The sequence below is a fragment of the Abramis brama genome (genome assembly GCF_963993115.1).
Source record: "Abramis brama genome assembly, chromosome: 14".
Lineage (NCBI taxonomy): Eukaryota > Metazoa > Chordata > Actinopteri > Cypriniformes > Leuciscidae > Abramis > Abramis brama.
Window position 1 is genome coordinate 14,189,470 of NC_139976.1, and position 27,644 is coordinate 14,217,113.

The 27,644-nt window shown below is 37.2% G+C and overlaps 3 protein-coding genes and 1 long non-coding RNA gene across 8 annotated transcripts in view; 2 read left to right on the forward strand and 2 right to left on the reverse strand.

The window, feature by feature from the left end:
• acsf2 (acyl-CoA synthetase family member 2) overlaps positions 1 to 12,016 on the forward strand; it is a 32,349-nt gene extending 20,333 nt beyond the window's left edge. Inside the window, exons 11-16 of the mRNA XM_084134879.1 lie at positions 8,182 to 8,289; positions 8,380 to 8,531; positions 8,641 to 8,782; positions 9,468 to 9,578; positions 9,666 to 9,734; positions 10,123 to 12,016. Of these exons, the coding sequence (XP_083991005.1) occupies positions 8,182 to 8,289; positions 8,380 to 8,531; positions 8,641 to 8,782; positions 9,468 to 9,578; positions 9,666 to 9,734; positions 10,123 to 10,173 (633 nt within the window). The 3' untranslated portion in view covers positions 10,174 to 12,016. The remainder of the gene's footprint in view (positions 1 to 8,181; positions 8,290 to 8,379; positions 8,532 to 8,640; positions 8,783 to 9,467; positions 9,579 to 9,665; positions 9,735 to 10,122) is intronic.
• Positions 12,017 to 13,420: 1,404 nt separating this feature from the next.
• Positions 13,421 to 15,290, reverse strand: armc7 (armadillo repeat containing 7). Its single transcript, XM_084135201.1, has 4 exons — positions 14,915 to 15,290; positions 14,479 to 14,600; positions 14,151 to 14,294; positions 13,421 to 14,062 (listed from the first exon to the last, which is right to left on the reverse strand). The coding sequence occupies exons 2-4, from the start codon at positions 14,564 to 14,566 to the stop codon at positions 13,716 to 13,718; spliced, it is 579 nt and encodes a 192-aa protein (XP_083991327.1). The 5' UTR covers positions 14,567 to 14,600; positions 14,915 to 15,290; the 3' UTR covers positions 13,421 to 13,715.
• A 22-nt stretch (positions 15,291 to 15,312) lies between these two features.
• On the forward strand, positions 15,313 to 16,387 carry LOC311096189. Its single transcript, XR_014608974.1, has 2 exons — positions 15,313 to 15,506; positions 15,753 to 16,387. It is a non-coding gene; the product is annotated as an uncharacterized lncRNA (long non-coding RNA).
• Positions 16,388 to 17,374: 987 nt separating this feature from the next.
• Positions 17,375 to 27,644, reverse strand: part of ndel1a (nudE neurodevelopment protein 1-like 1a) — a 32,541-nt gene continuing 22,271 nt past the window's right edge. For 2 of the 5 annotated variants that reach the window (XM_084135206.1, XM_084135205.1), the window contains exons 3-10: positions 24,568 to 24,721; positions 24,331 to 24,479; positions 23,193 to 23,329; positions 21,574 to 21,747; positions 21,402 to 21,493; positions 21,117 to 21,265; positions 20,272 to 20,306; positions 17,375 to 18,401 (exon numbers count right to left, since the gene is read on the reverse strand). In XM_084135206.1, the coding sequence (XP_083991332.1) occupies positions 18,391 to 18,401; positions 20,272 to 20,306; positions 21,117 to 21,265; positions 21,402 to 21,493; positions 21,574 to 21,747; positions 23,193 to 23,329; positions 24,331 to 24,479; positions 24,568 to 24,721 (901 nt within the window). In that variant the 3' untranslated portion in view covers positions 17,375 to 18,390. Of the gene's footprint in view, positions 18,402 to 20,271; positions 20,310 to 21,116; positions 21,266 to 21,401; positions 21,494 to 21,573; positions 21,748 to 23,192; positions 23,330 to 24,330; positions 24,480 to 24,567; positions 24,722 to 27,644 lie in introns of all 5 variants that reach the window. The other 3 variants (XM_084135203.1, XM_084135202.1, XM_084135204.1) reach the window with 2 other exon arrangements.

Sequence of the window (27,644 nt, forward strand, 5' to 3'; positions counted from 1 at the left end):
TTTTGGGTTGTACCCCTCAGGAACATTGTTATAAATAATTTTCGGAGGGCCAAACATTGAGATTTTGTTTTCGCAACAAAACTCCACGACATGGCAGCAACACTAATTCAATGATGCCTTGACTTCTTTATTTGTGCCTTTTTGGGTTTTGATCCCCCCCAATGCTAATATTTCACATTGTGACAGAAGTTTGCTGAAGTAATATCTGAACTTCGCTGGTGGTGTTTTAGGCAGGTCTGGATCAGTGTTTTCTGTTACATATAGAATAAATCCCTTTTGTTGGAGACTATGAGCTTTGTAACTTTGCAGATCTTATACTGTACATGCACAAAGAAATACATTACACACTAAAGGAAAAGGAAAACATTAAAAACATTTTATGACCTTTTTAAAACTAATATTTTTGTATTTATTTATAAGTAGTGCCTATAATACAGTTCTGCTCGTAACTTTACATAGCACTTGCAGAATCTGCTAGGTGTTCATAAAAAAAAAATTTTTTGTGTGTTTCTCAACTTCTGCATACATTATCTGATCTTGCTGAAACTTCAGTAGTGTGTTCGTTGTAAGAGGCCGATCACATGGATGTGACCTTTGTGAGTCAAAGTTATAGCGCCACCAACTGGCAACAGGAAGTGTGTCACTTTCAAAATGCTTTGAAATCACTTTCTTATTTTTACCCGATTTGCTTAAAACTTTATGTGTATAATGTAGACACACGGCAGATGTAGACCTGTGAAAGGATTATTGATATCTTAGATACTGTTGCCGTGGCAACGCATCAAACTTTAATATTCTTTTCGGATGCTTTTGAGACTCTTCACATGCTTGAAAATGCATGAAACTCGACAGACACATCACATTTATTATACAGTAGACATGTGCAAAGTTTCAGAAATGGGCGTGGTGGAATGGCTCAGTAGCGCCACCTTTAGTCAAAAATGGGGGCTTAGTTTTTCCTAGAATCACAAAACTTGGTAGGTGTATTGTTCTCATCAAGCAGGACACCTTTCTAATTTACAGTCATTACCTCAGACCCACAGGAAGTCAGATATTTTGGTTTGAATGTGGATTTTCTGGAGAATTTTCTCTCTCTCTCTGTGTGTCTGTGTGTGTGTGGGGGGGGGGGGGGATTTGTCTATTCCATTTAATCTTTGTTCTTCAAGGTTTCAGGGGCTTTTGGGGCCCTTAACGTGCTCAAAAACTCTTGAAACTTTCCACACAGGTCAGAACCCACGGTCATCAGGGCCGGGCTGAAGCTGGTACCCGGGCGTGGCAGGGGGGCTCAACAGCGCCCCCTTGGACACGGTCTAAAAACTTGGTCCATATATCAAACACGCTTGCATGAATTAATATGAAACTCGGTACACATATAGATCTCATCGGGCCGAACAACTTCTGCACTCTAAGTTATTAGCTCCGCCCAACAGGAAGTCGGCTATTATGGGTTGTTTGAAAAACGCATGCTGTGGAATTTGATGTACTCATCCTAGAGAATTCATCCAATCGCCTCCAAACTCGGTCAGCATGAAGTCAAGACATTGAGGATGATAAATTCCGGACGGATTTTTGATATCTCGAACGGTTTGGCCGTGGCGAGGAAACAATGGCGAGACAATGGCGAGAAAAGAGAAACACAAAGTAATATAACTTCTGCATAAGTTAACTGATCTTGATGAAACTTCAGCAGTGTGTTCGTGGTAAGAGGCCGATCAGATGGATGTAACTATTGGGAGTCAAAGTTATAGCGCCACCAACTGGCATATATACATATATACATATATATATATATATATATATATATATATATATATATATATATATATATATATATATATATATATATATATAAATATAGCTGCGAGCAGCGATGGAGGGCCCAAGCCGGTGACACCACCACCCCGGTGGCTTTAGTGTAACTAAAGGCACCAGGGTGGCGGTGCCACCGGCTTGGGCCCGCAATCGCTGCTCGCAGCTATATTTATTTATATATATATATATATATATATATATATATATATATATATATATATATATATATATATATGTATATATGTATATATGCCAGTTGGTGGCGCTATAACTTTGACTCCCAATAGTTACATCCATCTGATCGGCCTCTTACCACGAACACACTGCTGAAGTTTCATCAAGATCAGTTAACTTATGCAGAAGTTATATTACTATATATTACTATATATTATATATATTTTTTTTTTCTATTATTTTTCTTTCGCCTTTTTGCCACTTTTGGGGCCCTTAACATGCTCAAAAACTCTTGAATTTTTGCACACGGGTCAGAACCCGCGGCCATCAGGGCCGGACTGAAGCTGGCACCCGGGCGTGGCAGGGGGGCTCGACAGCGCCCCCTGGAATGGTGTCCGAAAACTTGGTCCATAAATCAAACACACTTGCATGTAATAATATGAAACTCAGTACACATATAGATCTCATCGGGCCGAACAACTTTCGTGCTCTAAGTTTTACAAAAGCCCAACAGGAAGTCAACTATTATGGGTTGTTTGAAAAACGCATCCTCTGGAATTTGAAATACTCCTCCTAGAAAATTCGTCCAATCGCCTCCAAACTCGGTCAGCATGAAGTCAAGACATTAAGGATAAAAAATTGCCAGGGGATTTTTGATATCTCGAACGGTTTGGCCGTGGCGAGGAAACGAATTTATGGCGAATAAGGGACACAGGAAGTGTGTTATAACTTCTGCATACATTAACTGATCTTGATTAAACTTCAGCAGTGTGTTCGTTGTAAGAGGCCGATCACATTGATGTGACTATTGTGAGTCAAAGTTATAGCGCCACCAACTGGCAGCAGGAAGTGTGTCACTTTCAAAATGCTTTGAAATCACTCTCTTATTTTTACCCGATTTGCTTCAAAATTTATGTGTATAATGTAGACACACGGCAGATGTAGACCTGTGAAAGGATTATTGATATCTTAGATACTGTTGCCATGGCAACACATCAAACTTTAATATTCTTTTTTGATGTTTTTGAGACTCTTAGCATGCTTGAAATTGGATGAAACTCGACAGACACATCACATTTATTAGCCAGTAGACATGTGCAAAGTTTCAGAAACGGGTGTGGTGGAATGGCTCAGTAGCGCCACCTTTAGTCAAAAATGGGGGCTTAGTTTTTCCTAGAATCACAAAACTTGGTACGTATATTGTTCTCATCAAGCCGGACAACTTTCTAATTTATACTCCTTAGCTCCGACCAACAGAAAGTCAGATATTTTGGTTTGAAAGAGGATTTTCTCCCTCTCTCTCTGCCTCTAGCCTACGTCTCTGTGTGTGTGTGTGTAGGGGGGTGGAGGTGGGGGATTTGTCTATTCCATTTAATCTTAGTTTTTCAAGGTTTCAGGGGCTTTTGGGGTCCTTAACATGCTCAAAAACTCTTGAAACTTTGCACACAGTTCAGAACCCACGGCCATCAGTGCCGGGCTGAAGCTGGTAACCGGGCGTGGCAGGGGGGCTCAACAGCGCCCCCTTGAACACGGTCTGAAAACTTGGTCCATATATCAAACACACTTGCATGAATTAATATGAAACTCGGTACACATATAGATCTCATCGGGCCGAACAACTTCCGCACTCTAAGTTATTAGCTCCGTCCAACAGGAAGTCAGCTATTATGTGTTGTTTGGAGAACGTTTGCTATGGAATTTGAAACACTCCTCCTAGAAAATTAATTAAATCGCCACCAAACTCTGTGTGCATGAAGTCAAGACATTGAGGATTCTAAATTGCGGACGGATTTTTGATATCTCGAACGGTTTGGCCGTGGCGTGGAAACGCATTTATGGCGAGAAAAGAGAAACACGAAGTCGTATAACTTCTGCATACATTAACTGATCTTGATGAAACTTCAGCAGTGTGTTGGTGGTAAGAGGCCGATCAGATGGATGTAACTATTGTGAGTCAAAGTTATAGCGCCACCAACTGGTAGCAGGAAGTGTGTCACTTTCAAAATGTTTTTGACAAAAGTGGGGGGGTTAGGTTTACCCACAATTATAAAAATCAGTAAGTATATTGGTCTCATCGAGTCGGACAACTTTCTAATTTACAATCATTAGCTCTGACCAAGAGGAAGTCAGATATTTTGGTTTGAATGTGGATTTATTTGCAAATTCAGCCTCTGCATTTTTACCCACTCCTGCTAAGTGGTTTATTTTATTCACACCAAACTTTTTCAACATGATGAAAATACATTAAAGATGCTAAATTGTGAACGGATATTGAATATCTCAAACGGTTTTGCTATGGCGAGGGATTAAAGTAATGTCAAAAAAGGAATCAGAAAACGTCTCAGATCTTCTAAAAATTTAATTATACACTATTTATTTTTATATAAAATTATACAAATATCAGATCTAAACCCAGTTTTGGGTTTATTCAGTTTTTTTTTAATTCAAGAATTATGTACAAGTTTAAAAACAGCCAGAATGAGCTATTTAGTAAAAAGAAAAAAGTCATACATAGGGCTATACTGCCCTCTTGTGTTCAAAATCAGGTAGGCCCATTGTATATTGTATTTATATATAAATATATTAGCGATGTGACTGAGAATTTTTTCCCACTGGTTAATCGATGTGTGACAGCGCGGTGGGGGCTTTTAAATCGCTACCTTAAAAGCGAAAGTGAAATATGGACGTCCAGTAGGAATGAACTAAAAAACATTCACTCTGTTCTGCTCGTTCCTCGCTGTAGACACATATTGCCCATGCAGCCGTGAGCATTTTAGTTTCATTTTAAAAATGGCGCCATTTCGGGGGTGGGATTGCTTGAATGTTTTTTTACAAAAGCACAATGTTGTGTTTTATTGTGAGTGTACATAAATATAAGTAAACACATTGCAATTTAAATGATGTCCTGTATGAATAAAATTACGGAGTAGCCTATATTTTTATGTTTCCACTGTTCGATCGCGCCCGCGCCACACACACACACACACACACACACACACTCAGCCATGTTTATGTGATTTGTGAGGACATTCCATAGGCGTAATGGTTTTTATACTGTACAAACTGTATATTCTATCCCCCTACACTGCCCCTATCCCTAAACCTACCCATCACAGGAAACATTCTGCATTTTTACATAAAAAAAAAACACTGCTTAGTATGTTTTTAAAGCCATTTGAAAAATGAGGACACCCAAAATGTCCTCATATATCACCTATTTTCCCGAGTGTCCTCATTTGCAGGTGTGTTATCATAAAAATGTCCTCAGTTGTCATGAAAACAAACACACACACACACACACACACACACACACACACAAACACAACAACAACATATTGTGCATTCCAGCATTGCAATCTTGACATCGCAGCCTGTTCATTATAGCCTTAATAAAATATAATAATAAAATAGTCAACCTAACATATAAAAATTACACTGCTCTGTTTAAATAGACAGTAGTACAATTCATACTATTCACAGAAATCACTGCTCAACTGTGATGTTTCCAAGCACATTTTTGCGCATGTGAAGAGCATGTGAAGTTTTCCCTTCAATATTGTAACGTGAGTGAAGTACAAAGCCTATAATAAACAATAGTTTAGCATCCAAAAAAAAAATATATATATATATATATATATATATATAAAAAAAACATTAAGGGACAAGACAGAGAATATTACTTGTCTGATATATATATATATATATATTTTTTTTTGTTTTGTTACATATATATATATATATATATATATATATATATATATATATATATATATATATTGTTGCATTATTTATATATATATATATATATAGCGATGGAGGGCCCAAGCCAGTGACACCGCCACCCCGGTGCCTTTAGTGTAACTAAAGGCACCAGGGTGGCGGTGCCACCGGCTTGGGCCCGCAATCGCTGCTCGCAGCTATATTATCTCATTGTACCCATTTTTTGAAAATGCTTATTGCGTTCATAGAGCGAACCGTTCGCTGATTGTTTACATGTTTAATGGAAGTTACTCTCATATTTCGCGCCATGGGTCGTAGGAAAAATGTGGATATATTTTTATCCGTTTATTTTTATTTAATAATTTGGTAACACTTTACAATAAGGTTCCTTTATTAAACATTAGTAAATGTATTAACTAACATGAACTAACAATGAGCAATACATTTACTACTATTTTTGTTAATCTTTGTTAATGTTAGTTAATGAAAATAAAGCTGTTCATTGTTTGTTCATGTTAGTTCACAGTGCATTACCTAATGTTAACAAGATTTTAATAAAGTATTAGTGAATGTTGAAATTAACATTAACAAAGATGAACAAATGCTGTATAAGTGCAGTTCATTATTAGTTAATGTTAACTAATGTAGTTAACTAATGAACCTTATTGTAAAGTGTTACCAATAATTTTTACCTTAAAGAAACATGAAAGGTTTTAAATGCATGTTAGGTGTAAGAAAGTTCAGACGTCCGAAATTTATTTTTGTTCCTAGTCTCTCATTTCATAGGGTAACTTGTGTGCAGCCAAATCTCGTGAGGTTAAGGTGAGACTGTGTGTCGTGCCAGACAGTTCCATTGTTTTTAGTCAGCAGAAGGGGAAAAAGGAGCCACTCCCATATGCCGGGTGTTTTATAACATATAATCACCACCAGATGTTTGGCTGGTATCACATCACAACAATGAAAATGGAGGTTTTTCTTTTGTCTGCATAGGAGCGTTTCTTTTGGAGAGGCACATTCCTCTACATAAATGCCTCCTTTGATTTCAACTATGTACAGTATTCAGTATAAAAAGGAAAGAAACTGAATTGCACTGTGGAATCACCTAGTTTTTTTTTTCCACATGCAACAAAACATTTTATCCTTGTTCCTCTTTCTTTGGCTCAAAGACCTAAAAGAGACCTGTTTATGAGCGCCTCAGCTTTTCTCAGGTTAGGCGGAATCTAGTGTTTGCTTAACAAATGTAACATTTTATCGGCAAAGTGTATGTCTTGGTTCTTTCAAGTCCACATTCACACCCTGCAGTGTGCAAATTCTGTCCAGCACATATCTAGTATTTGGCTAGTAGTAACTTTGGCCTGTTATCGATATCTATATATAACAAAATAATTATATAAAGTGAGAAAAGGAGTAATATTGTTTGACACTGAAATCTGAAAAAGAGAATATTGTAAATGGCCATTTGAGACGATGCATGCATTTTTTTTTCCTTTACTAATTGAGTTCAAAAGCTCATGACTCACTTAAAATCACTTAAAATGTTCCAAACAACATTATAAATGTCTGGCATGTCACACAGTCTCACCTCAACAGCTGGCAGCTCGTGTAATTCAGCTTGGTAAACACAAATTGACATCCTGTGCTGTGATGAGGTTATGTCTCTGAATGACACCATGGAGGAATTGTTTCCAGTGCACATTATCTAAGGCTATCTTATTTGGATGATTTGTTTTAGCCCAAAGCGATACTGTATAGTGAGAAAGCTTGGGTTCAAAACAACAGCTGGAGTGCCAGTTCTCAGGTGCGCACCACATACCTCACCTGCTTCCCAGGCCTGGTGGATTCAGCTGATTCTGCTGTCTGCTTGCCTTTAGGCTAGTTTTGGGAAAATTTTTAGCAAAAGGCAGAAAGTGCAAAAAGAGTAATGTAAGCACACGGACTGAAATTTAAGTGAGTTTAATGGCATCGAAATCAGATCTTCGTTCCACAAACCATAACATATACACTAGAGTCGATTATCTGGGGTTTAAAATGTAATTTACACATGGAAGTAAACTACGTTTTAGGATTTTAAAAAATTTAAAAAGAAGAAATATTTCAGACACTGTTTCTAGGTCAAATTTGTGACACTATAAGCAAAGGGGATAAATCAATCTTTAAAATAAATAATTATAAAATATGTAATTAGTATGCAACATGTAGTTGTAATATGTAATTAATATGCAATATGTACACTGTAAAAGGTGATTAGTTGACTTAACTTAAAAGTGAGGAAATCCTTTGCCTTAAAATTAAGTAAATAAAGTTACGTGAACTTTTATTTATTTACATATTTTATCTTTTCAAAACCTTAAAATGTTTTCTAAATGTTTAATAATGATATTAATTTATATAATCCAATATTATATGTAATAATAATAAAATAATCAATTATAACAAAAAAATGATAGATGTGTCATCCTTGTGTTTTTGGAACAGATTGGGTACGGCACAACCGAAAACAGCCCTGTGACATTCTGCGGCTTTCCAATTGACGGCATGGAGCGCAAGACCGACACTGTTGGGTGTATATGCCCCCATACTGAGGTTCATTTCCACACACTACTAGATAAAGATGTTCCGCATGCATATTTATTGTCTGTTTTAGCACACACTGAATGGTGGTTTCTCCATTAGGCAAAAGTAGTGAACCCTACTACAGGAGAGATCCTGCCTCTGGGCACTCAGGGTGAGCTGATGATCAGGGGATACTGCGTGATGCTGGAATACTGGGAAGATGATGAAAAGACCAAGGAGTGCATCACAAAAGATCGCTGGTACAAGACTGGGTAAGTGCGAGTAATTATTATTATTTTTTTCTTACTTTCTCTCTTACTAGATATGAACATTATTCAAAATTCATTACATGACTCAATGACTGTTCTGTCATTTATAAAGTGATATTGCCACTTTGGACAAGTACAGCTACTGCAAAATAGAAGGACGCATCAAGGACATGATCATCCGTGGAGGAGAGAACGTCTACCCTGCTGAAATCGAACAGTTTCTGCATACACATCCTAAAGTTCAGGAAGCACAGGTCAACACTGTTAAAGAGGCCCTATTATGCCCTTTTACAAAGTCTTGGTTTTGTTTGTGGCGTCTACTAGAATAGGTTTTAATGCATGAGTGTTAAAAAAAACATAATTTCTTACACATTTTTATGCTGTTGCGGCACCTCTTTTCCCAGTCTGTCAGTAATGCTCTTAGTTCCTGTTGCTATAAAGGCTCTCCTTCTGAAAAGCACAATGTGCTCTGATTGGTCAGCTGAAGCAGTGTTATGATTGGTCAACCTCTTTGAGTGCGTTTCGCAAATGTTACGCCACTTACAATAACCAAGTGTCAACACACTACGTAACTCATCTAGGTCTCAGCCCTTTTTTTTCCATATGCCTTGAGTGGGAATTATTTAAATGTCCTTTAAATACTGTAGCGTGTACGTTCCTGGAAGAAACCTCAAGACTACAATTGAGGCGATTCAGGGAGTTCAGAAAGAGTGCGTACTGATATAGAGAATAGTTCAATTTGGACTTTGTGCTTGGTAACTTTGTAGACCTTTTCATGCTCAAACAGCAACATTACAAACTAAAGAAAGCCTGTTTAACCAGTGACACTGATGTATCTTAGCACTTCTCATCAACTGTTCCTTTAACCTCCATTTTACAGTAAAGAAAGCAAGATGGTTTAGGCTAGAAAAGAATATTAACTCTCTGTTGTCCATACAGGTGATTGGAGTGAAGGATGAGAGAATGGGAGAGGAAGTTTGTGCTTGTATTAGACTCAAGCCTGGTCAGGAATGCACCGCAGAAGAGCTCAAGGCCTACTGCAAAGGAAAGGTCAGAACATCCGGCATGCTTTATGCGTTATCCAGCACATGTACACTACAACTATTTGCCATTCAAATATTACTGTTGTTTTTGCAGATTGCCCATTACAAGGTGCCGCGCTATGTAACGTTTGTTCAGGGATATCCTTTGACTGTCACAGGCAAGGTAAGTGATATGAAATGTGAAAAGTATAAAAGTCACTGCACACCACCACAGTTATTAACAATAAACAATTCAGATGATTCATTTAGTCTAGGGAAAGTCATTCCAGTGAACATTTAAATAATGAAACTCCCTCTTTTTCTATGTCTCTGTGGGTACATCTTGTTAAAAATGAAGAAAATGTAAAAATGTGTTTACTTGAGCCAATTCACATTCGTCTCTAGACAGAAGACATTCAAGCAATTTCCCTGTCTGCATGAAAGCCACTGATGTGGTTTCAGACATTCAAGGAATACTATGACACCTTTGCTTTTAAAGCCTTGTGGTTTGCTGTCGACAGATTGAACCCTTTAATAGCACTATAACTGTTTCTTTTCTTCATTTCGGTCAGATCCAGAAGCACAAACTGCGTGAGCAGACAGAAAAACAGCTTGGACTCTGATTGCAAAAGAAAAAGAAAAACTTATTTTTTTTTAAAAAGTTACAAGCAGGACATCAGCCTAAGGATATTGTTACTCAAAAACATGTGATTTCATTGTTTTAAAAGCCATGTTTATAATGATGATACGGTGATACTATGATAACCATGATACTACCCTATTAATTTACCCTATCTCTAAAAACATATAAGTGGCATTTTTACATGTTAAGGATCATGTACCTTTTCTTAATTGTCTTTATTTTGGTATGATTTGTTTTTAGAACCAAATAATGATTAATCATAGGAACCAAATATATACCAATATGTCAGTATAAAAAAATATGCATGTTACACTAGGCTAGTTTTAGGTAGATGACTTTATAAATCTATAATAAAAAATTACTTAAATTACACTGTTAAACAGTGTGTATATTTCTTCAGCAATCTCAAATGAAAATCATCTTGTGTGGTTTCTGTGCACATCTGCTCCCTATTCAATCTGAAGTTCATATGTTTTAAATTTTATTTGACTGAAATATCCAAAATATAAGGTTTTAAGTATTTAAGGCAAACATGCAGTCTTTTTGTTGGCAGTAAAGTAGTTTCCCTCATTGTGATCTCAGGTGTGCCCTGTCGGTGTTCATTTAGGCCTTGGTGCTTTCCTGCTTGGCTCGTGATGTGAACATTTTGATGCTAGTGTTGAGACCATATGGAAAGATGTCCTCTCATAGCATTCTTATGGGTCTGCTGGAAAGTAATGGCTACTCTGGTTTGGGCAAACACATAGTTTCATGAGGATCGTTTAGGGTGAGACTTTAAAACTAAAGACCTGGACAAAACCCCAGACATTCTTTTCGAATTTCCTCGCAGCTAATAATAGAATCCGTCATTCACTGCATGCCTCTCGTGGTCATTATCGGGTAAATTCACTTGACTGTGTAATATATTTCATAAAATTAACAAAGATTTATGGAATCATTGCTTCCAGTAAAAGGAACACCTCATTTGGCAATCTAGCATAAGTGAAAATCTTAAAAAGGACCTGAATGTATGTTAAGCGTCTCCCCCATGTGTCCTTTAGTAGAACAGCAATGCAAGCATCTCTTGCTGCTTTTCCTGTTTGTTTTTGATTTAAATACAATTTCCCTATACACAACAGCTGAGGAATGAATACTTTTATTCAGCAAGGAAGCATTAAATTGATCAAAAGTGGCAGTAAAGACATTTAAAATGTTTAAAGATTTCGATTTCAAATAAATGTTGTTCCTTTTGAATTCATCAAAGAATTCTGGGAAAAATCACAGTTCCACACAAATATTAAGGAATGTGTCTGTGTGTAGATATATGTGTGTATATATACACTCAGATACATATAAATACACACATTTTTTTCCAGTTGTACATTATCACCCAAACCGTGAACCATCCATCCATTCTCCGAAACGTCTATGTGTAAAGCTAAGCGAATATGGATGGAACTCTTTACTGCCCTAGTACTTCAGAAATCCCTTTAAAAGTATACATGTGAATTAAATGTGAAATAATGTACTTCTCCCTGTCTTGATCATCACCAGTTAGCCATATCTTTTGGTTTCCTGTCAGTTGGTTTTGGTTTTGGTATTCCACTCATGTTTAGCATTGATTTACTCAGGTTATAAGAATGACAGGTCAGGGAGAACGGCTTTAACCCTGTCACTCCCGCACACGGTATTTGCGTAAGCTCATACTACAAGAGAGGCTTTTACGGCCTCTACTGCACAGCAGTGCATTATTTGTTACAGCTAGGTTTTTTATACAGTATGTTGTTCCATTCTGCTGTCTGTACATTTAAACATGTAACTCAATAAATAAATTTGCCTGCTTTAAAGGGTTTGAGAATCATTCCTTTTTCACTGATAATGTTGAAATCTAAAGTGATTGTAACTTGCGTTATCTAAACGTTAAATCCTACTTTTTCCATTCATTTCGAAGAATAAGAGGTTAAAGAATAACAACTTTAATGGACTCAGATTAAAGGGATAGTTCGCCAAAAAATGACAATTCTGTCATCATTTACTCTCCCTCAAGTTGTTCCAAACCTGTATGACTTTCTTTCTTCTGCTGAACACAAAAGAAGATATTTTGAAGAAAGTCGGTAACCAAACGACTGGTGGACCCCATTGACTTCCATAGTAGGAAAAAAAAAATACTATGGATGTCAATGGGGACCAGCAACTGTTTAATTACCAACCTTCTTTAAAATATCTTCTTTTGTGTTTAGCAGAAGAAAGGAAATCATACAGGTTTGGAACAACTTGAGGGAGAGTAAATGATGACAGAATTTTCATTTTTGGGTGAACTATCCCTTTAATTCTACTGGAGTCAGATAAGAAACGGAATCTTTCTTTCAACTGCTTTTTGTTGATAATTGGTTCTTACATATGTACTTAGGAGCATATGGCCCTCGAGGTCCACTACTGTCCTGCAGAGTTTAGCTCCTTTCTAATCAAACATGCAACGGCAACCAATCAGGTGCGTTATGTAGATAATGATGTGATCACTACCAAATGAGTTAAGGACCTATCATCCTGTTAGTTTCATGCCAGAACTAGGTAAATGTTTATATTATTTAAACATCTAGTCAGCCAAGGGACAGCAGATGAAAATGATCTGTTTGGCTTAAAGTGGCACATTCACCAGTGTGTTGTCCTTGATAAATGAATAAAAACTTATACAAAAATATATACAAACACTATGTATACAAATATTAAATATTTAAAACTATACAAAGATATGCTACATATAAAGCAAATTTGCTTTAAAAAAAGTTTTTGGAGGTGACTGGTCCACACTCGCATTGTCCTGTGTAAGGAACATACATTAAATCTGGTGAGCATTACACGATTATGAGTGATTCTTAGAGAAAATCTTAAGACATTGCTTCTACCATTTCAATATAATTGAATTTCTCTGAATTGAAAAGGATATGATACTAGTCTCAGATCATTACTATTAAAATGTTTACATTTTAAATACATATAAACATAAAAAAAAGTTTATTTTAAATTTAATTAATTTTGAAAGAAAGAAAGAAGCTGACACACACCCACATTGTCCTGTTGAAGTATCAATTTGATACACAAGTTAGGTCAAAAGTAATCTAAAAGTAAGCAGATTATATTACCGTAAATGTGTAATGTAATAGATTACACTACTAACTATACTAAATAATATACCCAGCACTATATATGTATATTACACACACATACACATTTAAACCCAGACACGATTTATTGAGAAAATAAGGTTTTATTTTTCAAAATAATCTTAAATTACATAATTGAATCTTAAATTACATAAACATTCAGTAGCACCTCACTGCAGTACACGAGATCCAGGGGGCGGAGTTGGATCCAGATCTAAGGGGTGGAGATTGGTAGGTTTAGGGATCAGGGGTGGAGATGGTTAGGTTTAGGTATATGTAATCCAGATCCAACTCCTCCCGCTGGATTTCGTGTTCTGCAGTGAGGACCATCTCTAAACATTTGCAATTGTCCAGGAACAATTACATGCAAAATCAAAAGTCAGTCCTTTGGAAGTGGAATCCCCACCACTGATTGACTTTGTCCCTGCATTCCCTCTCGGGCTCTGTCCACTTGTTCCTGTGTGCAGTAGTCCTGCAGGAAGACAGAAGCCAGGTTCCTGAGACGCGGGTTCTGTGTGAGGGAGAAGCGCAGCATGCACTGCACCACTGCGCTGTCTGTGGTCTCAGCGCGAGAGGCAGCTGTGGTGAGGTTCATTAAAGTAGTGATGGCAGAGAGAACAGTCTCATCTCTATTACTCGACAGGCATGATATCACTAATGGGACTCCACCGCTTTGCAGGATCTGATCACGGGACTCGCGCTCCATGCTGAGGTTACATAAACCACCTGTATGATTTCAAACATTGTTGATTCATCTGAACAGATTGTAACAGCAAATAGATACATTACACTACAACATAACAGCTATACCAACCAATTCCAAACTCCACAAAGTTGTCATTCTCTTCTGTCAGCATGTCCAGGAAAAGTTCAGTGACCTGGAGCATTCGCAGAGATTCCATGTTGGATGGATCATAGGCAAAGTTGGCCAGGTTTGCCAGCACTTGCTCTTTAGACTCTGCCAAGAAGTGAAAAGACAAATGATGCAGTTTTCAGAAAACCTAATGCTTTTATTAGAAAGACAACTGTAAATAATTACTGCATGTACTGATTATAGTTTGTCAGTGAAGGAATACAGATTGCACAAACTGAATCAAGCACATATATATATGTAGGCAGTGCATCTGCAAGCACTGACATACCCTCACTGTCAGTGTCCTGAAACTCTGTAACCAGCCCCTGCAGGAACTCAAACCTGTCAGACACAGAAAATTGATTCTTTCTTGCCATTACAGATGGATCGTGGGAAACATGGGTTTAACACCTGCAGAAAGACATACAGATAGAGATCAGTTTTATTATTACCACGTGCACTGACAGACAGACAGATAGAGATCAGTTTTATTATTACCACGTGCACTGACAGACAGACAGACAGGCAGTTTTATAACAGTGTAAAGCTATATCACAAGTTTGTAATACAGGCAGATAGATAGATAGATATAGACAAAAAGGTTCGTAATACTGAGAGATGTCAATGCACCATACTATACTGTACATTTAAAAATGCATACTAAACGAGAACAATAAAAACAGCAATTAAGAAAATATTATGAGACAGATGCAGACGTGACTTACTCGTGCAGAATAATGCTGATGAAAGTCATTTGTGCTTCTGCTACAAACTTCTATCATTCAACTTTCACGTCTACAGAAACGGTCTATCTTCGGATTATAAATACAAATGAATTTAATCCAGAAAATCTATGTGATCAATTAGTTTCCCATCACTGAAGCTGCTCAGCACGACTGGTCCGTCAGTAAATACTTCCCCGCATTAACCGTCATCTGTAGTTCCTTTGATCTAAAGTTCATTCGTCATAAAACTGCTCACCAGTAAAATATCATAACATAAAATTATATTGGGTAAATTATTTAGAGCATTCCCTCTACTTCGTAAGACAATATCTCAAACAAATGAAGTGATCTATTTTCTAACGCAAGAGCCGGAAGTAGTGCATGGGGTTAATATGTGCAGTATATATTCATCCGTGTGAATGTCAGAAGAACTACTGTTTCACGGAGACTTTAGCTGTTTTGTCTGCTTTCTTTCACAACGACTATAAATTTCCAGCATGAAACAGTCCAAACTATCCACTGGGAAGCGCCTTACAAAGCCGATTCTTTTTGGGACACTGCTCGTAGGTTTGGCCACAGCATTTATGAATAGGTGAGATAATGTTAACACACCCCCTTGACATTGACACTGTGCATGTGTATTGTAATAGTGTTTAGAATGTGAAATAATACATATTGTGTATAGACCATAGTATTGTGCATGTGCAGTACGACAGTGTTAAAATGAGTCTAGACAAAGCACGTGTTGATACATTATAACCAAGATCCAAAAATAATAAATAATATCTTTGCTGTGATGCATAATAATTCATATGATGATTTTGCCTTGTGCACGAAGGCATTTGTTCATGGAGGACGTGGCAGATCTCAGGGAGCAGGAGCGATCCCGAAATGAGGCCAAGCGACAGGAGGTGCTGGAAAGAAGACAGAGACAATTCGATGAAGTTACAGAGAAGAAGAGAGCAGGGGGCAGCTGAGATGATGACTACTCCCTGAACTGAGGAAACCAGCACTGACCAGGAACACGTGGGACATTTTTTGCCAATAAGATTTTGTTTGTTGTTGCTAAAATGGGACAGAAGTTGCATGGAAAGTCAATGGGTGATAAAGCAAGTACAATTTAGCCAAACACTACACAAAGCCTAGCTGTTTTGTTGGCAATAATGATTTGAATTGTTACCTTGATCATATTTAACTGCAACAGTTGGATTTGCAAGAGGATTTTACATCACACAAATGTAAATGAAGCAAACGGTGGAAATCAGGAATTAATGGGCCAAAGCTAGACGTTCCACAATTCTGCCACAAAAAGATGCTTAGATTGTATAAACAACATTTTTATGAATATTTAATTAACATTTAATATTGATTTCACCAGTTTAAAAAGCCTATAAAAATAAATCTGGATAAATCAGTTGTTGCACTGTGATTATAATAATTTTCATTAATTGAAATAAAATATATTTGATGAAATTGTTTAATTTAAAGGTAGGGTTGGCAATTTCAGAGAGGTTAGCAATAGCAAGATAGCTTTGCATTAGATCCTGCTCTCCAAAATGAATGAACACAGATTCTGCAATGTTCAGACATACATTTTTTGGTCCCGAGACTTCCACAGAAGATATACATTTTTTAATCTGGGTTCCCACGGGTCCTTGAATTCCTTGAAAGTTTGTGAATCTGAAGGCCCTGGAAAGTTTTTGAAAATAAACATACATAGAGATAGATACAGGTCCTTGAAAGTACTTGAATTTATTTTGTGCAAGAAGTTTTTTGGAAAAAAAATTCCATATTCACTCCGGTCCGCTAATGTGTTATTTCACCAACACTTCATGGCCTATGCATACTAGCTTGCTTGATTTACGTTAGTTGCGCGCATTTACGCGCTACGTAAAGTGTTTCCCGCGTGAGGTACTTTGTGTTGTACATTGCCATGACGTTCACGCGCGCACAAAACTATGATGGTTTGTTGTTGGACACAACAGATGTGTCCCCACATTAAGTCCTTGAATTTGAGGCTACTGGACCTGGAAAGTCCTTGAAAGGTCCTTGAATTTGAAGTTAACCAAGGTGTGGGAACCCTGTATAATATTTAGACCACTTCTATTATTGATTGCTATCAGGGTGTGAAGAAAGTTTCAACCAGAATAACAAAGTGTTTAAATCTTAAATTTAAACAAAGATTAGAAACATTGTCATGACAACTAACTTGAGATAAAATAAGTTGAAGTACTAAAATGACTAAAACTGAAATAAAATTAAGCTAAAAATAATAATTTAAATCAAGAAGCCAATAAAATCAATATAAATATTAAAATAATAGCCAATTAATAAATGCAATATAAATGATACAAAAAAAAAAACAGGTTGGCATAAAAGCTTTACTTTGAGGTTCTTCTGTTTGTAATATTACATTCTTTTTTTTATTATTTTGATGTTTGTTACAATAACAGAGACTCATGAGAACACTACCATTTATTTGAGCACGCAAAAGTAACAAAAAGTGCCTTTTTTAAACACATTGCACAATTCAAACCAAAATGAATAAGATTTGTCCTTCACAACAAGGAAAAAATAAATGTATGGATAATTCCAACAAATACTATGAGGCTGGGAAACCAACCTGAGTCAAAAAGTGTCAAACAGTATTACTAAAGCAGTCAATTGTCAATATGACCGAAACAATGTTCAAAATGCAAACCTGCTGAAGCCAAAGCTAATCTTTCCACGTTTCAGGGACAAAAATACGGTAAGTTCACTCATCTGAGGCACACATTAGCACTTAATGTAAATCTTACCCGGGAAAAAAAAATGAGCTTGTGAACCAAGACTGAACAATTGGGGATATAAGTGCACATGTAAGTCTAGATAGTCAGATCGCCACACTTCATCTTCCCTTTTCCTTCAATATACAGTATATAATTTATATATCAGCTCTACCTTCTTATACACAAACACTGCATGTGTTGCACAACATATATTAATAGTGTAAATTCCCTTTTGTTTTCAGATCTCACATACATTGCCTTCCAACACTACAGCAATAAATACATTTTTAGACCGTGTTAAAAGACGTCACATTTGCAAAGAATACAGAAAACTAAATTAAGTATGTACATACTGTATATGCTTATATCTAAATTAACAGTGACCATAAATATATTAGATGGGTATATACATCTTTAGGAAATATTAACAGGCATTTCAGCAGTAAAATGTAGGATATTGCAACAAAGACTAGTATGAGGTGCTGCTACAGTTGGGCATTATTACTAACCTTGTTGTAACCCACTGTAATCTCGACACAGATTCAGTAGTGTATTAAAATGAATAGTTATATTGCTGTATAGTGCTTCTTTCAGTGGATGTAATGGAGTGAGAGTGTTTTAAGTGTTACACGGTGAGCACCAGGCCGGATGGAGAGTTGGAGCACGGCGGGGCATTGATGTTCGTCACGGTGCCGGGGTCCAAACCGTTCACTGTCCTGCTGTGCTCACAGAAACATAAGACTGAGGTTAGATGCTTCAAATGAGGCGTTTGAGCCCTGCACAATGCAAGCCATCAGACCATACTACTGTTAGAATTGCAAATATTATTTTTAAGTCCACTCCACACCAACTGGATAAACTAGACAGGATTTGGCATAAAAAAGCAGAAGGTTTCCTAAAACCAAAAGGACAGTTAATATGCGCAGCAAAGCTCATACGCAAGTGAATTGGTGTAGATAAGCAAGCAGAACAAGCTCTGAAACTGTATATTTTCTCAGGCCTAAAACAGCCCAGACCACTCAATACAGCCCCAAGAGACACACCAGACACAACCACTCTACTGTCCATCAGTACAAAGGTAATTTGATGACCGTCATCAGCCACACATCACTGTCTGTTCTTGTTGCCTTGAAACACATGAACGTAATGGTACTACACTGTTACAAAATCAAATCAGTAAAGTATACTGGAGACTGCAAAGGCCCTCTGCTTTCCTGTTATTCTGATCTAAACACTCTCTGGATTTCGGTAGAGAGCTCATCTAAAGTCTTACGCAGCAGAAACACAAGCCCTGGACGTCCTCTCTGTACCATTTCCCAGGACACACTGATTCAGCACTGCAGTGAGCTGCGTAACACTGCGGTAGAGGTGTGGATCATCTAGACCCTCCTGATCCAAAAGACACTGGCAGATTCTTGAGATGACTCTATTTGTCAAATGCATTAAATGACAATAAAGCTTCTTAATCAATAAACATGCTGAAAGTCAACATGAAATTAAAATTGATACACTTTATTTTCGTAATGCGAGTTCCTGTTCTTACTATGCATGATTCATTGGATTCATGTTAAAAAAAATGTTTGTCTTCATAAACTTTTATTAAAATTGGCCTGAAACAACTACATTTTTCAACCTGTCCAGCCATGCTCAGCTTTAGCTACTGTAGATTTACTGGTTTGTGCTGGTACACTACCATTTAAAAGTTTGGAGTAATTTATTTTCTTTCTTTTTTAATAGAAAATTATACTTTTATTTTATGCATTAAATTGAGCAAAAGTGACAGAAATATTTTGTAACAACATTAAGTCTTTACCATTTCAAATTTATGTTTTTTTTTTACACTCTAATTATCAAAGATTCCCCCTAAAAAAATGCATTACGATTTCCACAAAAATATTATTTCTAAACGATCATGTGACTGAAAACTGGAGTATGAAAATTCAGCTTGCCATCACAGAAATAAATCCCATCTTACAATTTATTAAAATAGAAAACAGTTACATTTTGTAACTATTTTACAATATTACTGTTTTTGATCAATAAATCAATAAAAACACAATAAATCAAACTTGTGAATGGCAGTGGAAATAATGCCCACTTTTCTCTCACTTTTTAATCATTGACCATCTAGTTTCACTCATAAATGTATCACGCCATGGAAGTAAAGTGAGCTGCGAATGTTGTTTCATGTTGACTTTAACAAGAAGAATGAACATGATCTAACTAATGACTAGAACAGTCTAATCCTGCAATTCAGTTCATACCGACAGACAGATGAGGAGAGAAATTCGTAGTTTAGCACTCAGGGTGAACTCCATAAATGTCAGGATTTTTAAAAGGGCCTTTCTTGTTTTGAATCTTCAGGTAATAGTCAAAACATTGGCCCAGTCCTCTTAGATTCAGTTAAATAAACCACATTTGAGTAAACTTATGGAGTGCACCTTCGCAGACAATTAGAGCCACCACCAAAGATGTTAGTGGAGATGATATGATCTTAACCTAGTGGATTATTGTACTCCAAGTCATATGCAGGGGGTGTTAACTAGCATGCATGAATCCCCACATAAAACTGCTAGTTGGATCATTTACCCAAGAGCAACGCAGGGAAAATGACCCTCTCTCTTCTGCTGAGGAGAGAAACACACACAGGTCTGAGAGAATTCTATTTCTGTATCACTTAGATACACATATGGCGCTTTTCCATTACCAGTACCAGCTCAACTCAACTCGACTCGACTCGGCTCGCTTTTCGCTCCGTTTTCCATTGCAGATAGTACCTCCACAATAGTACCTGGTCGTCATAGCGACGCCGCAGGAAACTGCCGTGACTTAATCTTCTACGCGAGGCACACCCGCTACCCACACACACAGGACAATGGAGGAAATCGAGTGTATGCCTTTTTTGGATGTTTTTGTTTTTGCTGTTTTTTATTCAGGATACTCCGTCTGGTGCGTGCAATGATGACGCAGTGAATAGTAACGATTCTCTCTGACCAATCAGCAGTCTGCCGTGTTTTCACGTCACATTTTAGTATCGCCTCAGCTCGCTTAGAACCTCGCCGGAGGTGGTACGAAAAAAAGTACCTGGAAGCAGTGTACTTTTACACTTTTACAACTTTTACACAGTGGAAAACGGAGTCGAGTCGAGGCGAGCTGGTACTGTGTAGTGGAAAAGTGCCATTAGATTCTTAAATCTGCCCTTCACTTTAGTCCTCACACAAGAAAATTAACAGCTGAGTATTGGAGCAACTTTTTCATCTTTGTTTATAGCCCTTTATGCAAAACAAATTGTACAATTGCTTCCGATTGAAATCAGAAGGACACAATGTAATTATGTGTAACGTAGATCAAATAAGGTAACTGCTCATCAACATCTAATGGTTTATTGATTGATTTTTTTTCTGAAATGTGGCAGAACAAAATGGCCAACTCACGCTTTGTCGAAGTAGGATGTGTGGAGCGAGTGAGAGTAATTTGAAAGGTCGCCGTTAATTATATTGCCGTTGACATTTGTGACGTAGTTCTTCCTGGCTGCCTGGTCCTTGGCAAAATTTCGGCAGGCTGTGAGCTTAGACTCTAAAGCCTAAGAAACAAAACAAACTCTTGGATTAAACACCAAATTCGTTTAAGCAAACGGCGATCAAAAAACAAAACTGAACAATTATATGTCTGAATAGCTTTCGTTCATATCAAAAGCTCAGTCTACAGCTTTTACTCACCCCAACTTTGCGCAGTAGATCGCCTACAATATTGAGCGCTGATATTCTAGCAGATGGAGTGAGGGCTGCATTAGTTGAGCTGTTGGCCAGACCTGCAAAAGACAAGAACCAAGTGAGTCGTGCAAACGCGTGTGGCACTGCATACATCTCAGAGAGAAATCTATCTGTCTACCCGTCTGGCTAGTGAAAGCATTGTCCAGGTTCTTGCTGAGAGGTGTAGCCGGCAGAGAGAGGGAGGCCTGGACCGCCGAGTCGGTTTTGTCATTGTCTGGGGTCGGAGAGCTGGGGGCCGACATTCTCGTCACCTCCGGCCGGCTCTCTCGCACCGCAAGCTCTTGCCGCAAATCTACAAAACGGTCACATACCCGTGGGTTAAGACAATGTGCAAGATATCGATCCATAACTTTCACTTGCAGACAATAAAGATGATGAGCATGTTACATGACTTCATTCCACAAGCAAGCAGGAAAATCCTTTTACTAACAGAACAGATTGTGTACATACTTGAGAAGCATAGAATGAGGAACTAGCTATAATTATGCATGACCAGGGTTTCTGCAGGTTTCAGTAAGTCAAATTTAAGACCTTTTTAAGACCTTTTAAGGCCATAAAGACTGAAATTTAAGACCTACACGACGCATTATCCAAGTTAGATAGATAGTTACCTCGGGATCATTAGAGTATCTATCTATCTATCTATCTATCTATCTATCTAGGATTATCTGATGTGTGTGTGTGAGAGAGAGGGAGAGGTAGATATTTTTTTAATAGAAAATTGTACTTTTGCATATTATACTGTAAAAACACAATTATTGTTGATTTTAGTTGATCATAGTTGATCATAACTAGAGAGGAAATGATGAGATGATTAAAGTGACCAAAATTATCACGGTTATCACAGAATCCTGTTCAAAAAGTACTAATACTACAGAATGAAGTCAATTCAACAAGTTTTATGTCGAAAAACAGCAAATAACAAATTGATTAGCATCAATATGCACTTTTTGTTTACGTAAACATTAAAATACCATTAAAAATGATAGCCAGATTTTAAAAGAGTGTCTTGCAACATGTTATCTACTAACATGTACAAGTTCAAATAAAGTTTTGACAAAAAAGGTTTTATACAAAGATAAACCTCATATTTCAGCCTTTAAATAATTTTTTATAAAAAGAATGAGTCAAAAAAGATAAATTACTGACATTTACACATTAGCTTATATTTATTAGTAGTGTTTGGGTGCACCCCCATCCTTCATGTTGACTGAGCTTTCAATGTTGTAATGGAAAGGGGTGATTGGTTGGTTCCTGTCACATGACCTGCGGTGCGTTTGCGGCATTCTGAAAAGTTTCGATTTTTTTCATCTCATTGCGACTGGTAGAAAAAATGAGCGCGTCGCTTCAATTATGAGCGCGCTTGCCACGCGCCTACATTTTAACAAACTTGAGCGCGCAAAAGACGCAATATGTGAACGGCCTCTGGCGAGCTAGCTCATATCAAACCACGAGCTATTGGTAGCACGCGAGCGACGTGTTGGAGCCCTGCTCTAGGGCTCCGCTTTGTAGGCTATAACTCGATACTTTTTTGCTACTTTGTAATAACTTTTTGCGGCCAGCGTCTCTGGAAATGAACGAGGGTAAACACATTTTTAGAGCTGACTAAATGAAATTTAAGACCTAGGATGAAAATCTGGCCGTTTTTAAGACTTTTTAAGGCCTTAAATTTAAAGTTAAGAATTTTAGACTTTTTAAGACCCCGCGGAAACCCTGATGACAAAAGTCGATAAATACCTCTGGCTTCATCTTTTAGTCTCTGCACAGACACCAGGAGAGACTCCTTCTCATCCAGTTCACTCTCCAGAAAGGCGTTCCTCTCGATGGCCTGGTTCAGCCTCTGCTCAAAGTCCTCCAGAGATGTAATCGTGGCTCTGTGGTAACAGAATAAAGCAGAATAGAACTATAAATTACTGTAAAGTAGTGGAAAAGCATACGAGGGCAGAACTCTTTAAAGATGACATAGACACCATTTATTTCCTTAATAAATGTCTAATTGTGGACAATTCATAAGTGTACATTATTCTAAAAAAAACATTTTTTTTTATAAACTTTCATCAGAATTGATTAAGTTTCACTTTCCCAGAAGTTTTTTTTTTTTTTGCTGATGTAACAAAGGCTGTGTGAGTGGGGGAAAATGTTACTAACCAATAATATCAATCATATTAACCAAATTATCCAATAAAATCCACACAAAAAACTGACAAAAAACAAACAAATATATACTGTACACCCAACACGCACTCAAACACTACCGTTCAAAAGTGACAGCAAGATTAAAAAAAAGGAAATTAATCAGTTTATTCAGCAAGAACGCTTTAAATTGATAAAAAGTGTCATTTATAATGTTATAAAATATTTCTATTTAAAATAAATGCTATTCTTAACTTTCCATTCATCACAGAATCCTAAAAATAATGTATCCCGGTTTTCTCAAAAATATTAAATGGCACAACTGTTTTCAACATATTAAGAAATAATAACAATATAATATAGTATATTAGAATGATTTCTGAAGGATCATGTGACGCTGAAGACTGGAGTAATGATGCTGAAAATATAGCTTTGCCATCACAGGAATACATTTTAAAATATATTTAAAAAGACAAACAGTTGTTTCGAATAGTAATAATATTTCACAATATTACGGTTTTTACATATTTTTGAGCATAAGAGACACTGACCCAAAATCGATCTTTTGAACGGTAGTTTAATTTCCCTTTAAATCATAATTTTTTTTAAGGAACTAGATCACATTATGGAATTGAAATGCAACATTAACGCCACTTCATGTTATCTTTAGGGAAGTATTTTGGCTGTGATACAGTTTACATTCAGGAAATGTGTGATGAAGGGTAAGATGATGCCTTCTGACCTCTTAGCTCTCTCCAGGTCGTCATTGGCCTGCTCTAGCTCTCTGACGTATTTATGCAGCTGCTCCTTGATGCCTCGAGTCTGGCTGAGGTCGTCCTCCAGTACGGAGATCTGTTTATAGCTCTGAGAATACTGATACTCCAGCTTATCCTACAGGAAAGAGAAAGCAAAGACCTGCCCTCGCTTTAATGCTCTTTACACATGCTCAGCCTGTGTTTAGCTCACACACTCTCCTGACCTTGAGAGAGTCCAGCTCGTGCTGCAGTCTCTCATTGTCCGACTGCAGGTCTCTGATGCGATGCTCCGCTTGGCCCAGTTGTGTCTCCAGCTCTGTCTCTAGCTCTCTGCTCCCCTCTTGGAACTCCAGCAACTCCTCGTGTGCCTCCTTATAACTGAACACACACATCAGGATATTGTTTAGCAACCTTTAGCTAATGACATGCATAAAACAGAATATAGAAATAGCTTTATTCGTTTGTATTTCTTAAACAGTGCTTGCCTTGAACTATATAGCTTACTGAACACCAAATGCTCACATGCTCTGTCAAAACACACACACCTCACTTTGGGAAGTGCTGAGGTGGCTTAAATTTTAATTTACAGTAGCGTTAAAAATGTTGGGGTCAATAAGATTTTTTTTTTAAAAGAAATAGATACTTTTAAGGCCCGTTCGCACCAAGGATAATAACTATAACGATAAAGATATAGTTCTAAATATAAAAGAATAGTCCACAACTATAACGATAACGGCACAGAGAAACGATAGTTTTGGCATCACTTTCAGAATAATTTTTTCCAGTTGATAAACAATAAAAACATTGACGGCCAATCAGAATCCATCATGCTTTAAAGAGCTCGACCGTTTAACGCGACCGATGATAAAACTGCAGCACATGCTCAGGATGAACAGAACAACATTGTGCGTTGGTGTGGACAATAATAAAGTTATCGTTATAGTTACCTTTATAGTTATTGTTCTTGGTGTGAATGGGCCTTTATGAAGCAAGGATGCATGAAATTGATCAAAAGTGACAGTAAACCATTTAAAATGTTACAAAAGATTTCTATTTCACAACAATGCTGTGCTTTTGATCTTAGAATTCATCAAAGAATCCTGACAGAAAAAAATGTCCGCAAAAATATTAAGCAGCACAACTGTCTACAGAGCCCCTAAAGGGACATGATGAGGGGAAAAAATATGAGATGGGAGGTTTTGCAACGAACGCAAAGATTTTGCGAGTGAAAGCAAAGTTTTTCGAGGAAATGCCGAAGTTTTACAAGGGAACGCAATGGTTATGCAAGTGAACGCAAAGTATCTCAGGGGAACGGAAAAGCATTGAAATATATTTTTCCATCACCATGTCCCTTATGGGCTCCGTAGTTTTCAACATTGATAATAATAAAAAAAATATTTCTTGAGCATCAGATCGGCAACAATTTAAGGATCATGTGACATTGAAGACTGGATTAGTGGCTGCTGAAAATACGGCTTTGTAATCACAGCAATAATTTATATTTTAAATATATATTTAAGTAGAAAATAGTATTTTGAACTACAAATTACAAATATTTCACAATATTACTGTACTTCTACTCAAATAAATACAGCCTTGGTGAGCATAAGAGACTATAGAGAGTATAAAAAAATACTCAGATAACTTATTTATTGAATGTGATCTTAGCTGACACTGTTACTAGCACAGTGTGAATGAGACAAGGTTAATGGAGCAGATCTGCTGTAAATAAACAGTTTTGTTTACAGTGTACCAGTGACCAGAGGAGAGCGCTGCCCTAGGCCTCTTTATGTAATCACCAGCCAGCATTATGGGAAGGATCTAAAAATGGCATCGGAGCAATATTTCCCTACCCAGTCATGCTACAGCCACGTGAGCTAGGAGACAGGGTAGGACAACCTGTTCATCCAGGGAAAAGGAGACCACAAGAACAGTGAGAAAAGTATATGATGCCCTGGCAGCTTAGGAGAGAATCAGCAACATACAACATCTGTGACTCATTTCTGTGCAGTCTCTGAAGTGCTGATTAGGGTGTTTTACTAGCGGGTCAGAACTGGGTAGTATCGCATGTCAGTGAGACCCAGAGGAGCCTGTGCTTCAAATGTGTGTCTTAAATCATAATGAACAAGAGACATCCTGCAGACACTATGATGTGCTTTGCTAAAACAGCTCTAAGGCAAATCAAATGACCCCTTTTTGATATAAGAGCTGATTCCTATTTGTATGTCATCATTTAACATTGTATTAAGGCCCGTTCACACCAAGAACAATAACTGTAAAAATAATTATAACGAAAACTAGGCTATATTAACGTCCACACCAGCACATAATACATTTCTGTTTATTATAAGTGTGCTTTGCAGTTATGTTGTCTGCCTCTTCAAATGCTCAAGCTTTTTAAAGCCAAATGGATTCTGATTGGCTGTCAATGTTTTTAATCATTCAACAGCTGGAAAAAAAACCTGAAATAAAAATGAATAAAATCTATATAGACAAAAACTAATAAAAAATGACCAAAAAAACACAAAATTACTAAACCTTTAATTAAAATGAAAATAGAAAATGCAGAAATAGAAACGTATTAAAAATATTTATAAAAATAGTATCTCAATGAAAATAACACTGGTGTGAATAGCGTTTTATTCAGTTAAAGGGGCTATGTGTAAGAATTGTCATGTATTAATAGCGTTTTTTTTATTGCCAATGTGTAATGTAACTTAAAAATATAACTAGGCCTTCCCAGATTTCCTAGGTTGTCTATGAAAGCCTGTAGGCTGATTTTATGTAAAGGACTCAGGATGCTTTTGCTGGGAAAATCTAAAAGGATGTGACGTTTACACGCACTCCCGAGAGCATCTCTTCCGTTCTATGACACACGAAACAAACTAATAACAAAGGTTTCTGAATTCTACATAAAGCCCCTTTAAATGTGACTATACGATGGCACACACAGACCACAAGGTAACCATTTATAAGCAGCTGCTAAGGTGTTCTGGGTGTTTTCAGCATGTTGTTGAGTGGTTGCTAACCAGCCCAAATCAAAAAAGCCCACTCCACAAATCTCTATGACTTGGTTCCCTCGGTCCAAGTAGATCTATGGGATTTTTCATGCCATCCACCAGGCGAAAAACCATCCCATTGCTTAGAAAATTAATAACACACCTCTCTTCGACAAGCAAAATTGTGGATGTTTTTGACAGACAGATGTCACACAATCCAAAAAGAGCTATGTAGATTGAATCTCTCATTCAGATTATATAGAGGGATTTCTATGAGCTTTAAACCCCCGTCAGTTGTTTTT